This window comes from Eptesicus fuscus, chromosome 15, assembly GCF_027574615.1.
Source record: "Eptesicus fuscus isolate TK198812 chromosome 15, DD_ASM_mEF_20220401, whole genome shotgun sequence".
NCBI lineage: Eukaryota > Metazoa > Chordata > Mammalia > Chiroptera > Vespertilionidae > Eptesicus > Eptesicus fuscus.
The window spans coordinates 55,091,369-55,109,050 of record NC_072487.1 but is presented as its reverse complement, the minus strand read 5'-3'; the positions used below and the strand labels follow the sequence as shown (position 1 = coordinate 55,109,050).

At 39.0% G+C, this 17,682-nt stretch overlaps 2 protein-coding genes across 4 annotated transcripts; one reads left to right on the top strand and one right to left on the bottom strand.

Annotated features, from left to right (window-relative positions):
- Window positions 1-1,969: 1,969 nt before the first annotated feature.
- On the bottom strand, window positions 1,970-15,409 carry ZNF189 (zinc finger protein 189). Of its 3 annotated transcripts, none has more exons than XM_008141847.3 (3): window positions 15,084-15,409; window positions 14,269-14,395; window positions 1,970-4,922 (listed from the first exon to the last, which is right to left on the bottom strand). In XM_008141847.3, exons 1-3 carry the CDS (start codon window positions 15,114-15,116, stop codon window positions 3,202-3,204), a joined length of 1,881 nt encoding a protein of 626 aa, XP_008140069.2. In that variant the 5' UTR covers window positions 15,117-15,409; the 3' UTR covers window positions 1,970-3,201. The 3 variants fall into 3 exon arrangements, with proteins under 3 accessions (XP_008140069.2, XP_008140070.2, XP_008140072.2); XM_008141848.2 differs by having other exon boundaries at window positions 14,269-14,353; XM_008141850.3 differs by having other exon boundaries at window positions 14,269-14,350.
- A 209-nt stretch (window positions 15,410-15,618) lies between these two features.
- MRPL50 (mitochondrial ribosomal protein L50) lies at window positions 15,619-17,013 on the top strand. Its single transcript, XM_008141851.3, has 2 exons — window positions 15,619-15,747; window positions 16,015-17,013. Exons 1-2 carry the CDS (start codon window positions 15,656-15,658, stop codon window positions 16,400-16,402), a joined length of 480 nt encoding a protein of 159 aa, XP_008140073.2. The 5' UTR covers window positions 15,619-15,655; the 3' UTR covers window positions 16,403-17,013.
- The last annotated feature ends 669 nt before the right edge of the window (window positions 17,014-17,682 follow it).

The window sequence follows — 17,682 nt, the reverse complement described above, 5'->3', positions numbered from 1 at the left end:
TGCTGACATCATCTTTTAGGAAGACAGATGAAAGTGAAATGCCTTACTCATCAAAATTACAGAGAAATAGAATATTTACTGTAATTTCCTTTTTTTTTTCTTTCACTACCAAGGACTCCTTTTTCCTGGTTGTTTTATGTTACCCACTGTGATGGTTAATTTTTTCAACATGACTGGGCTAAGGAATGCTGGTAAACATTTTTTCTGGGTGTGTCTGATTGTGCTTCTGAAAGAAATTTGCACTTGAATCTGTAAACTGAATAAAGATTGCCTTTACCAATGTTGGTGGGCATCACTTAATTAATTGAGGGCCTGAAACCAACAAAAAGGTGGAGAAAGAACAAATTTGCTCTGCCTAAACTAGGGCATTTCCTCCAGTCTTTATAGGAAGCTCCTGGTTTTAGGGCCTCTGAACTCAGACTGAATTATACCGTTGGCTTTCGTGGTTCTCTAGCTTACAGATGGCAGGCACATTGTGGGAGTTCTTAGCCTCCATATTTACAGGAGCCAATTCCTATTCTATCTATCTATCTATCTATCTATCTATCTATCTATCTATCTATCTATCTATCTATCTAATCTACCTACTCACCCACCCACCCATCCATCATCTGCTTACCTATTTATCCTTTTGGTTTAGTGGTTGATTCTCTAAAGAACCTGAATAAATCTACTAATATTTTGCTTCATCTATTTAACTCTAAATTTTCTTTCAAAATTGTCCCATGTGTTATCTCAACAAGGAATTTGAGCAATTCTATTAAAAGTTCATAGTCCTGCCAAAACCGGTTTGGCTCAATGGATAGAGCATCAGCCTGCAGACTGAAGGGTCCCAGGTTCGATTCCGGTCCAGGGCACGTACCTTGGTTTCGGGCATATCCCCAGTAGGGGGCGTGCAGGAGGCAGCTGATCGATGTTTCTAACTCTATCTCTCTCCCTTCCTCTCTGTGAAAAATCAATAAAATACAGAGAAAGAAAAAAAAGTCCATAGTCCTTTATTTCAACTGGGCCCTATATAAAACCCCACAAGCTATCACCCCCAAGTCTTCCATTCTCCTCATTGTACTTCAAACCTTTATTATCAATGAGGCTCTTAACTCCACCCCCAACAGTGCCTTCCCCTCTTCTTTCTCTGACTTTCAAAAGATGAATATGACTATTTTTTGAAAACAGGTCATGTCATGTACACTCTATTTCTACACACTAAATCTGTTCTCTTTTTCTACCAAATTGGAGGAAGAAAACCTCCAAATAAAATTCTTCCATTAGTGCTAGAATTAACTTTAGATTATAACAATCAATGTCCACATGCTTTCCTTTATCTTCAACCTCCCTCAAGTGACTCTCTGTTCAGAATGGAAAAATACTCAAATTTTTCTTTAATCTTGATCCACACGCCTCTTTATATTCACAATCTATCTTTTACTCCTTACTCTAGACCAATAAAATTAGGTGGGTAAGAAGAATAATTGAAAAAAGGTTGCCAATTTTTTTTTAAACCTACAGAGACATATAGTCAACAGACCATCACCTAAAATAACTAATATTTTGTAAAACAACTTTTTAAATTAAAAAAGCAGGGGGCATAAGTTCAGAATGAAGGTCTTTAATCAATTTAACTTGTTTACAAATTATCCTTTTTACCATTTGAATGTAGAAGTCATGAATTGATAGAATTTGGGAACTGATTTAGACTCTCCAGACATTACTTAACCCCCTGAAATCTAGTTCTTTCCAAATTCAAAAGCTTCTCTTACAGAACTCATTGACTTTTTAGTTATCTAAAGGATACTCTTCAACCCCTCACTGATATCTCCTCAGTACCCTTCTAGGCCACTTTCCTATAGCAACTATCACTATATATTGGGTTTTCCATACTTCTGGAAACTCCCTCAGTTTCTGTCACATCTTGCCCACCCAATAAACAAGAGTGGGCTTCGGGATTCCATTTTTTGATTCACTCATTCATTTTTTTTATTTATTTTTATTTTTTACTTTATCCTCTTGTTAAATCTTAATTGATTTCTGTGTCTAAACACTTTGGAATCCTAAATAAATTTCTAGCCGATATCTTCCCTGTATATCATGTCCACAACTCCAATTATCTCTGGATATCTCTACTGTCTCACAGGTAGAATAAGTGAGAGCAATTTCCTTTAGACCTTGATTCTAATTTTTAAACATAGTAATATATTTGACAGGATAGATTTTACACTATAGTAACAAAGAACTCTTACACAAAGCAAAAAAAACCAAAACAGGTTTAATGATTAGAACAGATGAATTAATAGGTTTATAGTAACCTTTAACTAAGGGAAGCCCTAGAACCAGAAATAAGAATTTTAAAACTGCATGCAAAGTCTAGTTACTATAAAAACCAAAGCAATACCAAAATATCTCAGCTTCCTAACATAGACTCCAGGTCTCTTTATCTTCAATTCTTGGCAATCAAAATATGTACACTTTCACATGCTACTGGTAGTGAAGGAATAAAATTATTTGTATAGGATTACAAATATCTTTCACAGATGGAAGGACACAAAAAGAATAGTGTCTTCCTCCACCTTTTTGGGCCCATCTTGGGAAAAAAGGCACTCCCAAAGATTCCTCGGTAACACCTTTGCTAGGTTTGTTACTCACATAATCTTTACATGTAAAATTAATGGTCCACTCATTTCACATTTCTGAGAACCACGAGGCATTGGAACTGCTTTCTTGTAACTCACGTGCCAAATAACTGGCTTAAACCAATGACAAAAACTTTGGATATCAGTTTCAAAAAAAATCTGGGCTGTTTCCTTGAAAACTTCATCATATGCTCAATTGCTGGACTTTGGCATGCATAGCCAAACATATCATAGAACCGAAAGAACTACCATATAAGATGAGTGGTTCTAGCTCCCTTGTATCAATGCAACTTTGTCATTCTCCCTTCATTATTATAACCAAATGCTCTGAGCCCAGGTTTAACCTGAAAGATTTGTTTTAAAAAGATGCATAAATTACTGAGTCATTAAAACAAAGGGTAATGAAAAATGCCTGTGGGCAGCTGGTTGCCCACTATTCGCAGAATCTCTAGAAACCATTTGCCTTAGGCCAAAGATACTTTCCTTACTAAATCTGACTCATATTGAGCAATGTTGAAACTGCACTTGGGTAAGCTAGTCTCAAGTCCAACTAAACTTAAATATTTCTCTCCATTTACTGCATCCATGTAGTGTGCAATTTTTGGTGCTGAATAAGAGATAAGCGGCAATTGAAGGCTTCGCCGCAAGCATCACATTCATGGGTTTCTTGGGTTTTCATTTCTGCATGGATCTTCTGATGGTTGACAAGGCTGCGCTGTTGACTAAAACTTTTGTCACACTTCTCACATTTATAAGGTTTCTCTCCTGTGTGTATTCTCTGATGCTGAATAAGGCCTGAGTTCCGGCTAAAGGCTTTTCCACATTCATCACATTTATGGGGTTTATTACCTGTGTGAACACCCTGATGTCGAATAAGATTACAAAGTTGACTAAAGCTTTTGCCACACTGTCTACATCGATAGGGTCTCTCACCAGTGTGGATTCTCTGATGTTCAATAAGAAATGAGCTCCGACTGAAGCTTTTCCCACACACAGTACATAAGTAGGGCTTTTCACCAGTGTGGATTCTTTGATGTTGTACAAGATGAGCACTGACACTAAAAGTTTTCCCACATTCATCACATTTATAAGATTTTTCCTTAGGGAAGACTTCCTGCTGTATAACAGGACTGCAATTTGGATCAAAACTTTCCTTAGTTTCATTGTATGAATATGTCTTCTCTCTGGTGTGAATTCTCTGATGCTGAATGAGACCTGAGCTTCTACTAAAGGCTTTTCCGCATTCCTTACACTTATGGGGTTTATCTCCTGTGTGGATTCTCTGATGACGAGTAAGGTTGCAAAGTTGACTGAAGCTTTTCCCGCACTCTTTGCACTGATAAGGTCTTTCACCTGTATGGATCCTCTGATGTTCAATAAGAAATGAGCTCCGACTGAAGCTTTTTCCACATTCAATACAAAGAAAAGGCTTCTCACCAGTGTGGATTTTTTGATGTTGTATAAGGTATGTACTTAATCTAAAGGCTTTCCCACATTCACCACATTTATGGGGTCTTTCTCCAGTGTGAATTCTCTGATGTTCAACTAGTAATGAATTTCGGCTAAAGCTTTTTTTGCATTTGGTACAGTGATAAGGTTTTTCACCAGTGTGAGTTCTTTGATGTTCAATAAGGTGTGACTTCCAACTGAAGGCTTTCCCACAGTCACTACACTTATGGGGTTTCTCACCTGTGTGAATCCTCTGATGTTTAACAAGGCTCCTTCTCTGGCTGAAGCTCTGTTTACACTGATTACACTGATAGGGTCTCTCTCCAGTGTGGATTCTCTGATGTCTAATAAGGGTTGAGCTCACACTAAAGGTTTTTCCACAGTAGTTACACTCATAGGGCCTTTCTCCAGTGTGAATTCTCTGATGTTCGATAACAAATGAACTGCGACTAAAACTTTTCCCACATTCATTGCATTGAAACGGTTTCTCACCAGTATGGACCCGTTGATGTTGAATGAAATGGGCCTTGCGGACAAAACCCTTTCCACATTCTTCACATTTATGGCATTTCTCTTCTGAGTTAGGTCTCTTACGAATAATGTTAGTGTTTCCTCTGAACATTCTTTGTTCCTGGGTCAAAGATTCCCTTGGTATTTCCCATAAGAAGATTCCTCTCTGTTTATCTAACCTACCAACAAGTTCAAAGGTTTCTCTACACATGGGATCCTGGTCAGTTTCACTTTTGATTCTTGTAACTATTATACCCTTTGACTCCACTTCTTCCTCAATTTCCTCAATTTCTTGTTTCACAGTTGGCTCCTCATCCTTATCTCTGTTTAAAACATCTAGAATAATAAATAGAAAACAGAAACATCAGCCAAGTTCTTTCCTATTAAGGAGAAACTGTCAGAAAATTAAATAATTCATATAAATCAAATTAAGATAAATTAATCTACTATATCAAATGTTTACTACCTCACAATATTGTTTTGAGGATTACATTTGTTCATATACACAAAGCTTTCAGAATAGTACCCATTACTTGGTAAAGAGTATAAACTACATAATTACCATTATTGAGTATTAGTTATCTGATGCAATGAAATTTTTTCTTGGAGAACAGGTATGAAAAGAGTGTTTATAAGGCAAAGAATGAGTCTGCAGGAGCAAGCAGAGTTGAGAGAAAGGGCTGGTAAATCATTAGTAAATTAATGCAAGGTAAGGTGAATAAACAAAGAATTAAAACAAGTAGTGGTGGGATGAAATGGTCTACCAAGGAAGAAAGAATAACATGGGAAGAAAACAGTAGGTTCAGGAAAATTTAGAATGAGATAGCATTATTGTAAAGTGAGTAGACCAAATAACTGACAAAAAGGAACACATAAAAGACACTGAAAAAGATAAAAAACAAAAATCATGGAAAGCAAAAATGAACTCATTAATAAGAATTTATTTATTACAATAAAAAGTATTCCAGGCATTGTGTAATGAGCCAGGATTCAGAGATAAGACATGAAGCCTCCTACTAAATGGAATGGACAATAAGTATAAGTGGAGAAAGAAAATAATATGACAAAGAAAATATTAAGTAAAAAGCAGTTCCTGTACCAAGACAGAAAATAGCTTTTAACAAAAATAGTGATAGGTTGAAGTGACATGGAGTCCATGATACAGAAAGACAGAATAAAATAAATATAAAGGAACATGGTCAGAACTAATAGAAGAAACAAAGAAAAAGAGCAGTTTGTGGTAGCTTATGACTTCACCTACAACAAATCACACCACATTCTTCAACTATATATGATTCTCGCTCTAAAGATACTAAGACCCAAATTGGAACCCTTTAGTTCCAAATGATAAGCTGCATGACAACTGAGAAATGAAAATCTCACGCAGTGGTTCTCAACCTTTCTAATGCCACGACCCTTTAATACAGTTCCTCATGTTGTGGTGACCCCCAACCATAAAATTATTTTCGTTGCTACTTCATAACTGTAATTTTGCTACTGTTATGAATCGTAATGTAAATATCTGTGTTTTCCGATGGTCTTAGGTGACCCTGCTAGCGGTTCTCAACCTGTGGGTCGCGACCCACAGGTTGAGCACCGCTGCTGTAGAGCCGCTGTAGTAGCAAAATTACAGTTATGAAGTAGCAACAAAAATAATTTTATGGTTGGGAGTCACCACAACATGAGGAACTGTATTAAAGGGTCGCGGCATTAGAAAGGTTGAGAACCACTGTGTTTGAGGAAAGATAACATAATGGTCTATGATATAACTGAGTAGCATACTGACTTCTTTCCTGATTTATATCTCTTGTTGCCTGTTGGATAACTTCACTGGAAGTTTCAATCACTACTAAGTATAAATTTGGCTTAAACAATTTCCTTTTTAGAGTTCCCCTTTTCTCTCAACTTTCTAGTCTTCTAACTGTGAGGTCATCTTTGAATTTTTTCACTTAATCCAAACCAGTCATTAAGTTATTTTATTCTAAAAAAAAACACAAACCATTATTCCCTGTACAAATTACTAGAAACTTCACTTTTACTTAGGCTACTTACAGCGTTCTCTCTCAAATTCAATTTCATTGGAGTGTTTTTCCTTCACACAATTAAAAAGGATAGGAGAACTCCTTCAACTTTCTGCCCTCTACCTATAAAGTGATCTGCAATTGTACATTAATATATACCCCATTCCTATCCAAGACTAATCCGTCTACCCTCTCTTGATATCACTTGCCTCCGGGAACTTGTTTAATTAGTAGCATTTTTTCCTCTTTCTTCAATTTGTATTCTCCTTTGACACCTTCCTACCAACATACAAATATGACCATTTACCTTGAATCTGAAATCCTTCTCTTGATGAAAGCCAATCTTGGGGGGAAAAAATCTTAGGTGTAGCTCTTCATTTCCTAACTATGTTTTCCATGCCCAACCTGTTCCCATTCAATCTATTCTACAATCTACTGTGAGATCTGGTTTTTGCTTCTAGCATCTAGAGAAACTTATTAAGTCATCAATAACTTTTGAGTAAAAATATAATGGATGTTTTTCAGTCCTTATTTCCTATAGCAGCATCTGACACTGGTGACCACTCCCATTCCTTGACACTATCTGTTTTAGGTTTCTGTATCATTATATTCTTTTAGTTGTCTCCCTACTTCTTCTTAGACCTTTTATAATACAATTCCTTCATGGATTTCTCTTCCTTTGTCAACTGTTTATTGTTATCCATGTTTACACCATCTCACTCTATATATGCCTCCACACTACATTTACTTCACTGAATTCAGAGAAATCGTCACAAAATGGAATTCTATTCATGTCACCATCTGTAGATTCACCAGCATTCTACTTCTAAGATCAAATCAAAGCTCTTTGCACTATGATACTCACCACTTCTACACTGTAACTCACCCTGCTACCTACTCTACTATAATTTAAGTGAACAAACTGCTTGTGTTATGATCTTTCATGCCATTTCACTGCATATCTTGTTTACTAAATGTCCCCCAACATTATTTACCTGGAAAACTCTTGATTACTATATTTACTTATTTATTTATGTTAAAATATGTTTTTATTGCTTTTTAGAAAGAGGAAGGGAGAGGGGACAGAGATAGAAACATCCATGAGTAAGAGAAACATCATTGATTGGCTGCCTCCTGCACACCCCCTACTGGGGATCCAGCAGCATGTGCCCTGACTGGGAATGGAACCCACAACTTCTTGGTTCCTAGGTCAGGGCTCAACTGCTGAGCCACACCAGCTGGGCTACTCTTGATTGCTCTTTAAGATTCAATTCAAAGCAATAGTTCTTCAACAAAGCCTTCACTCTTTCTACTAGACGTATTAAGGTGTTCTGTTTTTCATCACTAGCCCTTGTCCATAACTCCATTAAAGCTATTAGTACACTGTACTTTTAAGTGTTTATTTTTGTCTGTTTCACTGGATTGTAAATTTCTTGTAAGAAGGGAAAGTCTCTTCATGTTTACTCAATAGATATTATTCCAGAGGATGTTTTAAAAGGAATAAGAAAATTTTTTATTTATTTGCAAATGATATTAATATCTACCTAAAATAATTAATTAGGATATAATAGCAATAACAAGACTAACATATAAAATAGATACTGTTTCTTACTACCAAGAAAAGCCATTTTATAGAAATGTAGAAAATTAAAATATGCTCTTCATGGTAAAACAAAAATCACAAATAAACTAGAAATAAACCTAGTAAGAAAAGTGTAAGATCCATAAAAATCATCCAGAAATTTTTTCTGAAGGACATAAAAGACAGTTAAACAGAGATTGAGAGATTCAATATTACAAGGATCTTCATTCTTCCCCAAACCAATCTATGAACCTAACTACATTCTAATCAAAATCCTATAAAACAACAACAAAAAACCCCAACGAATCTAGATTCCAACCAGAAGAATGCAGAAAATTAGTTATCCTGAAAAGGAATGTAAAAGAATGACTTATCTTAACAGATATAAAATGTAAAATATTGTTCAATATTTATTTATTTATTTATTTATTTACTTGTTCAAGTAAATAAAATAGGCACTGGCATACAAATATATAGGTCAAGCAGATAGACAGAGAAATTAATGAGTCTAGGCTTCACATGGAGCAGCCTAGAAATGACTACCCAATTGATCTGCATTTGGTAGCTATAATCACCTTCTGAGTTATCTGCCATACTTGCTTTATATGTTCCCATCTTGTGAGCATAGCTAATTTGTCTAGAGTAAGATAGCTCACTCAAAGTGCATCTTTCACAGAAATTTGGAACTGAAATTGAAATAGTCTAAATGTGACTAGAATTGTAACCTATCAAGACAGAAACTAAAAACTAAAGGGACATAAGCATGTGAACATAGGAGGAAAGACTATTCTGCCAAGGAGAAAAAAACAGGACACAAAGACAGAGTTAATTCTCAACTTCCTGACAGTGATCCAATTTCTGGTTTTAGCTGTTTTCTGATGTCCAGTTGCAATCCTGCTCATATATTCCACTAGAGGCCTGGTGCACAGATTTGTGCACTGGTGGGGTCCCTCGGTCTGGCCTGTCGGGATTGGGCCGAAACCAGCTCTCTGACATCCACCGGTGCACGATTGGGGCTGGGGAGGGACTGCGGGAGGGCTCCAGGGCGTGTCCGGCCCATCTCACCCGGCTGGATCCCAGGAGTAAGCTAACCTACTGGTCAGAGCATCTGCCCCCTAGAGGTCAGTGCGCATCATAGAGATTGGACGAATGGTCGGAAGGACAATTAGCATACAGTAAGTCCTCAGGTTACGTAGGAGATCCGTTCCTATGGCGCAATGTAACGTGATTTTCGCCATAAGTTGGAAGCAACGTACTGTATTTTCCGGCATATAAGACGACTGGGCGTATAAGATTTTCCTGGGTTAAAAAGTCATTTTATATGCCGGAAAATACGGTAGTCCAATATATCTAATCCAATCAATATAGTCCAATATACTGTATTTTCTGGTGTATAAAACGACTTTTTAACCCAGGAAAATCTTATACGCCCAGTAGTCTTATACGCCGGAAAGTACGGTACATAACCACCTATGTCACTCACATGGAGCACAGCAGTAATAAAGTGAAACAGTAAAAAAATTTTAAAAGAAAGATAACAATTCCTGACCTTTACTTGTGGTAAATAAATAATAAAAAACATAAAGCACATATGTACATACATTGAAATGACAGAACTTTTTTTTAATATAAATAAATGGGAGATGATGACATAACCATGAAACGATGTACATCGAGTCTGACGTAACCCAAGGACTGCCTGTATTAGGCTTTTATGTATATAGATAAGCCATCTATGTCCCTATAATAACTTCTCTTATTGGCTTAAGCTAGTTTAAGTAGTTGATTTCTATAATCTTTAACCAAACAGTTTTATAATATAGTAGCTGAGGTGAGAGAGGAAAAGCAAGGAAATGGCAAAGTGGAAGTGGCTGAACTTTAGGACAGAACAGGAGTTGGTACTCTTTCTGTAAAAGGCCAGATATAAACATTTTTGGCTTTGTGAGTCATGTGGTCTTTGTTGCAGCTACTCAACTCTGCTACTATAGCATGAAAAGATAATACATAAAAGAATGGGCAGTCAATGTTCCAATAAAACTTTGTGTACAAAAACAGGTAATGGGCCACATTTGTCCTGTGGACAACAGTTGCCAACCCTACTACCCAATGGAGTATAAAAACAACAATTTTCTTGGTAAAAGAATGGGAGGATGGGGAAGAACTTGTATTCTTAGAGCTAACATGGTGCTTGATAACTATTTATTAAATGAATGAGTAGTGGAACAAATAAGTACAGAGAGATTATAATCAAAGAAGGAAACCATGAATTTACAGTCTTGTAAGTACAGCAATTCCCATTTCTGTCAAAGTCTAATATGGTCAAGTAGACTGAATAAAAGTCATTAAAACTGAAGAAGTTGATTTCAATAGAAAGGACTGAAAGATCAAGAACTGAGAAATCAAGCTGTAAGCTGTACCATCAAAGTAGCTATTAAAGTTTTTAAAGAAATATCAGCAAGGAAAGAAAGGTATAAATAATGAACCAAAATTACAAATCTAGAAGTGTTGTGTTAAGTAAAGCAACAAGATAAAGTGGAGGAAAGCACTACATTGGAACAATCGAGTAATAGTGATATCTCATCAAGGGAGCTCTCATCAAGGGGATGGAGATAAGAGTTTATAGAGGAGAATAAAGAGACTGTGGAATAAATGATGAAAAGCTGTATTTCACCAAAGAAGAGAGCCCGAGAGTAGGATATCACAAATGGGCTCACTGCCATGTCTTTATCCATATGGTACTCACGTTTTACAGCACTAGAGACAGGAAAGGCTAGTCATTTGCCTGGTTCTATCAACCAGGATACCATGTATGTGGATAAAGCTGGCAGTTACTCAGAGACACCACCACGGAATGTTAAAAATAAAAAAAAAATCAGCCCTAGCTGGTTTGGCTTAGTGGATAGAGTGTCAGCCTGGTGACTGAAGGGTCCCAGGTTCAATTCTGGTCAAAGGCACATGCTTGGGTTGTGGGCTGATCCCCCAGTGGGGGGCGTACAGGAGGCAGCCAATTAATGGTTCTCTCTCATCATTGATGTTTCTATCTCTCTCTCCCTCTCCCTTCCTCTCTGAAACCAATAAACATATATTAAAAAAAAAAAATCAGCAGCTGATATTGCTGTAGATTGAAATGGTGGTCAGAAATAGATGAAGCTAGAAAGCTAGGCAGAGACTATATTAAGGAGGTCCTAGTATATATGATAAGAAATCAAGATTTTTATCCTTTAAGCTATCATGAATCACCAGAAGTTATAAGCAATTAATTAACAAAAAATCATTTTGGTGGCAAAAAGAGAACATATTAAAACAAAGGGAGACTAGAATAAGAGGGCTAATGTAATAATGTAGCCAAGTTATGACTTTTAAGTATACTCACTCAGGCACATGAATATTTAAGAAGCATATAATATATGCCTGGTTCTGTCCTAAGTGCTGGAGAAATTAAATGAAAAAAAAATAGTTACTGACCTCATGGAGTTCAATCTAGTTAAAAAAATAACATAAAGAGTAACTACAGTAAAGTGTGATAAATTAAACAATGTATGTGTATACAAGGTAGCAGAGGAAGGAGTGCTCAATTCTGAAGAAGAGGCCCTTGAGATCTTAATGAATTATTTGAGATTTGTCAGGTGTCTTGTGTGGTCTTCAAAAAGAGATGACTAGGAATTCAGAGCTCAACAAAGAAGATGACAATGGTAGTAATGATAGCAATCAATGTGTATATTGTACTTACTACATGCTAGTCAGTGTCCTAAGTGCTTTACATATATTAACTCTGGTAATGCTCACAATAACCCTAAGAAGTAAGTGCTGTTATCATTCCCATTTTATAAAAAAAGAAACTGAGGCACAGATAAGTACTTGACCCATGGTTACAAGACTAGTAAGTGGTGGAACCAGGATTTTTATTTAGACAGTTAGGCTCCATATCATCTCTCTTAGGTAGAGAGAAAGATATGAGACTTTCCATCACATGATGGTAGCTGATGAAACAAGTGTAGATAAGGTCCACCAAGGAAAGTATATAGACTGAGAGGAAGTCTGAGAGTGCAAGGCAACTGAAGGAAGCAATAATGAATTTCAAATAGCTATAGAGAGGTAGAATTTAAAAATAAGGTCAAAAATAATGAACAACATAGACTGATGAACAAGAACAGACCCAGAAACAAGGAGGCATGGATCAGACTGTCGGGCCTCGGGGGGAGGGTAGGGAAGGGTGAGGGTAAAGGGGGAGATCAACCAAAGGACTTGTGTGCAGGCATATGAGCCTAACCGGCTGTTAAGGACAACAGGGGGGTGGGGACATGTGTGGGGAGGGGTGTGGGATGGAAATGGGGGGATGAGGACAAATATGTGATACCTTAATCAATAAAGAAATTAAAAAAAAAATAAGGTCCAAAGAGAGTCTTTTGCATTTGACAACTGGGCTATAGACCAATGTTAAACAATTAAAGGGGAGTAGTAGAGGCAAAAAAAGGGCTTAGAGAAAAAAAGTACAGAACACATTAACTACACATAGAAAAACTTGGCTGTGAAGAGAACAAGTAGCAGGTTACAGGGAGCAGCAAGAGGCAGACTGTGGCTCAAAGGATAGTTTGTTTTTTTTTTTATTTTCCTTCTTCTTTCCCCAATTGAAAGAGCCATGAATATACCTATTATCAGAATAAAGACCTTAGAGGAGAAGGAATAGAGACAGAAACTAAAGAGGGGAAAAAGCAAAGGATGACTGATGTCTAAGTAGTTGGAAAAGTAGGAAGATAGGGGCAGCCTTAAGTGTGCAGATGAGGGGCTAAAAAGTTGAGTTCATGTTTAGTGGCCTCTGTCTTCTTGGTGAAACAGAAGGTGAGGTCTGCTACTGAGTTATGGACCGAATGAAAACTCTTGTTTTTGAAATAGTCACTAAAGAAAGAGGGGAATGAGCAAATCAAAAATAAAAACTTGTTGAGATGTAAAAACCCAGTGGAGACTAGAAGAAAAACCATGCATATATACAAGGCATCAATCCTTTCCGTTAAAGAATTTCTCCTGCTGTGTTTAGTAACTCAGGGAGGAGAGAAAAAGGCAGATTTTATAATGAATACAGGATTTCAAGCTTGCAGAATGGGTAGAGCATAATGACAAGGTGGACAAGAGCATGCTGGTGATAACTTCAAATACAGATTCATGAATTAAATGAGGAGGTGAAGCAGGAGGAGAAAAACAAACAGAGAAGTCAAGGAACAGGAAACACCATTAAGAATGAACAGGTTTATTGGGAAAGGAGTCGGAGAGGAAGAACAGTAAGGAAAAAGTTATAGCAAACTCCAGTTATGATAAAATTAAGGATATGATCCTTGATGTGAGTTGCTGAATACAAAGGGAAAGCAGGGTCCCTGAAGACAATGTCGTCAAGGTACACTGAGGCCTAAGGAATGACTGTATCGTCAATGGTGTGGGTTAGCATAGAGGACTCTGAAACATGTGACCAAGTCTATGTGTGAGGATCCACAAACAGTTGACAAATGGCAGTGAAAAGGGAATTGAGTGGGTAGAGCAAGACTGCTGAGGCCTCAAAGGGGGAGATATTGTGCTTGAAGCTGGAAAACGAATGCTTTGGGAAGAACATGGAAAAGCTGGGAGAAGAGCAATTTTTCCCTTCCAGGCTTGAGACAGAGGATGGGAAAGGAAGAGGATGTGGGAGAATAAGCAGTCCCTCCCAAAGAAGCGGTGTCCTTGGGGCGGTGCCAGGTTTCAGTGAAGGCCAGGAGGGGTAAGGAACATTATGTGAAGAGGAACAGCGGCTCCAGAAGGCAGAGTGACGAGGGGTGGGAGGAAAGCAGTGGGAGGATGAGCCAGGAGGGAAAGTACAGAGCAATATGGGAAAGAGACTGTGAAGACAGGAAGCCAGAAAGGCTTGTCTTTTGGTCACTGCAAGGATTCGGGGGGTCAGAGTCATGTAAACAATGAATGGCTGGAAGGTTTGAATCAGAAGTTTGGAACAAAGCAGTTCTGGTACTGGTACTGGTACTGGTCCAAGTGTTCTCAGAGTCTGTTGTCTGACAGCCTCTTAGATATTTTAATCAGAGGAACAGCAGATTCTTACCCAGTGAGACCAGGTTTCCATAATTCTCCATCATGACATCTTTATACAAGCTTCTCTGAGCTGGATCCAGATAATCCCACTCCTCCTGGGTAAAAAACACAGCCACATCCTCAAATGTCAGCAACCCCTGAAATAGCATGATTTCTGTGGTCAGTCCTTGTTGTCTCAAGGACAATTCTACCACTGACAGTGGTACTTATCAGGGCAGGGATAGGCTAGAAGGAACATGGGAACTAAGCGTTCCAAATGGGGGCCCCGTTCTGGGAACCGACTCCAACAGACAGGCACCTCAGAATAGACGGTAACTGAGCTGGATCCTTGTCCTTGGGAGTCGGGGGCCTAAGGATAAGGCTTTTGTGGTTTAATAATTATATTCTAACCTTTTCATTTTAGTAAGCTTTCCCCAAGGCCCCCTCAAGCTTTCTTCACCTCATTGCCCCGCTCCAATTCTCTATTCGCACTGGTTTGTGATCCTGTTCAGTTCAATTCTATTAAGTTCTCTAAGCGCCTATGGTGGATCCACGCATAGTGACAGGCGCAGAAGGCACAGAGGAGGGTCCAAAAGGATGCCTCCCCTGGAACACTGACAAGTGAGAGCCCTAGAATGGAGCATTTCCTAATTTATCAGGTTCGCTCCTGATAAAAAGGAGCCAGTGGGCAGCTTAATCGCGAACCGCACCCCTGAGCAGCAGGGAAGGACACTTCCTCGCACTGTGCGGGCCCCAAAGACCGCTGTCGGGGTACAAGGGGGCGGTGGAGCGCGGCCTAGCTGGAGGAGTGCTGAGAGAACGGGGATACCCGGAGGGGCGACTTACCTTTGGGTCCAGCGGGGGGCTCGCGGAGGCCATCTCCTGGCCAGAAATTCGGGCAGGAACCTGGAGCGCGCACGGAAAGGAGTCTCTGATGAGGCCTATCCGACCGTTGGAGATTAGGCCCGACCAGGGAGAGGCCTCCAGGCTGGATCTGGCCAGGTCCCGTCTAGGTCCCCGAGCGGTCACGACCCCAGCAGCATTTCAGAAGCGCTTCTTGGCCGCCCCCAGACCCCGAACTCCCTCCCCTGCTGGTTGCACAGCCCTCCAGGCCTCGCTAGAGCCTCCTCCCCGTTGTCAGTTTCTCCTCCTCTCAGCCCAGGAGCGCTTTGACCGCCCGCCCCCAGACCAGAAGGCGTCACCCGGAACCTTCCCGGGACTCCGCCGAACTACAACTCCCGTCATGCTCCGAGAGAGCGTCGCGGTCCAGCCTCCTCAGGACTACACTTCCCGGCATACCGCAGGAGATTCTTACCAGGAACGGAGAACATCTGCCACTAAGCTTACACCCGATTGGCTAGTCTTGGAGCGTCACGGTCGGCCGGGGGCGGAGCTCCGTCGGGTAGCTCTCCACAGAGATGGCGGCGGTCTCAGTGCCCGGCGTTTGGAGAAAAGGCCTCACGTGGATAATCGCAGGGGTCCCACGCCGAGAATTTTGGTCTCGATTCAGGTAAAGCGTAAGGTTAGGTGGTGGGTCACACTCATGGAAAGTAAGGAAAGAAGCGGAGGAAGGTGAAGGGACGGATCCCAAAGGGAGTGCCGCGCTGTTAAGAGGGAACCCCGGTCCTGCGCCTGACCAGTGCGTTAGGGTTCCGCGTTGGGCTTCAGCGCAGGTCTTCCGCGAGCGAGCGGCGGGGCCGGTCCACTTGTGGTGGTTGTCAGCTTCACGAATGCAGTGAGCCAAAGATTCACATATTCGTTTTTCTGATCATTGCAGAGAACAGAAAAAGCCAGTGGTAGCCGAGACAGTAGAGGAGGTGAAGCAAGAACCCATCCTGGCGTGCCCGCCCTTACGAAGCCGAACGTACGCACCGCCTGAAGATCTCCAGAGTCGTTTGGAATCTAGCGTCAAAGACATTTTTGGCTCATCAGCTCCTGGCAATTGGGAGGACATCTCCCTGGACGATGGTCGTCTGAAGTTCAGTTTCTTGGCACGGTTAGCTGATGACTTGGGCCATGCTGTGCCTAACTCCAGGCTCCATGAGATGTGCAGGGTCAGAGATGTGCTTGAGTTCTACAAGGTGCCTGTTCAAGACAGATCTAAATTTGATGAACTCGTGGCCAGTAATTTGCCTCCCAATATAAAAATCACTTGGGGCTACTGAGCAATTCAGAAGAGGAATGGAAATTATTGTAATCATCGACCCCCCTACTCCCCTCAACAAGGAGGCTACCTATCAGACCTTTTGATACTTTGAAATACTATCAGAACTGTTCTCTAAAACCACTTATTCTAATAAATAAATAAATAAATAAATAAATAAATAAATAAATAAATATAAAACCACTTATTCTGTGGAAGAATGCATTATTTTTTTTTTCTCATAACATCATGAATTGACACATAACAAGATTTTCTTTTGTTCACATTTGCTGAAACTTTTAAGAAATAGAAACAGGTCATTAATAATTTATGAAAAATTTCTTCTTCAGACACTAACTTGGGTTTAAAATATAAGGCTATGGCGTGTTCAGAAGTGGTTGCATTCTTCATAGGCAAGAAAATGTTTTAATTCTGTCAATACTCTTAAATCTAAGGTAGTATATATACAGTTGAGCAAACAGATAAGATATGTATAATAGAAATATAAAAGTCTGTGGGGGATATTATAGAAAGATGTAACACTGTTTGGTTTACTGCACAACTAGAAAGAGTAGCGAATGATTCTGTTCATTCTGAAGTAATCTCTTTTGAAATTAAAGTAGATTTCTTGAATTGTGTTGTGTTTTTAATTTTTTTAAAGGTGAAATTTGTTTTTCTGCCTTGCCATTTCCTTAGTGTAAGTATTATAAATGAAAGAAAAAAAAAGAATATGTGGCAATTATTAAGTACTGGGACTTTTTCTGTAACAAATATACCAGATTCTATAAATGGGTGTTCTCTTTAAAAGAGATAGTGTATTTCAAACCTTTTTTTTTTTTTCTATAACTTTTAAAAGTGCCCTTGAGTACCTGTGAATATCCAGCAGGGTAGTGAGTATTTGTACACTTTGGGGTACTTAATTTGTGGAAATTTCTCAAATGGTTCTGAATGACAAAATGATTAAACGAGGATGTGATTAATCAGGAATTATTTTTTGTTCAGACTTTAGATATGGCTAGAGAATAACATATCTAAGTGGGATATATTCCAACACCCCCAGAGGATGCCTGAAACCATGGACAATACCATAACATATACTCTTTTTTTCCTAGACAGATATACTTAGACCTTTATTATTTAATCTTTTATTTCTCTTTTCCTATTGTGGCAGATTATATTTCCCAAAGACAGCTGCACGAATTGATGTGCTTATACACATGTATTTCACCCAAAAAATTATTTTAAATATTTTTTTTAATTTTTCAATCCACCCGAGGATATTTTTTCCATTGATTTTTATAG

Coding starts and splice junctions, on each gene's coding strand:
- ZNF189 (XM_008141847.3), bottom strand. CDS start 15,116: ATGGCCTCCGCGAGCCCCCCGCTGGACCCAAAG. Junction 14,396..15,083: donor GCCCCCCGCTGGACCCAAAG/GTAAGTCGCCCC, acceptor ATGCTATTTCAG/GGGTTGCTGACATTTGAGGA. Junction 4,923..14,268: donor TGGAAACCTGGTCTCACTGG/GTAAGAATCTGC, acceptor TTATTATTCTAG/ATGTTTTAAACAGAGATAAG.
- MRPL50 (XM_008141851.3), top strand. CDS start 15,656: ATGGCGGCGGTCTCAGTGCCCGGCGTTTGGAGAAAAGGCCTCACGTGG. Junction 15,748..16,014: donor GAATTTTGGTCTCGATTCAG/GTAAAGCGTAAG, acceptor TGATCATTGCAG/AGAACAGAAAAAGCCAGTGG.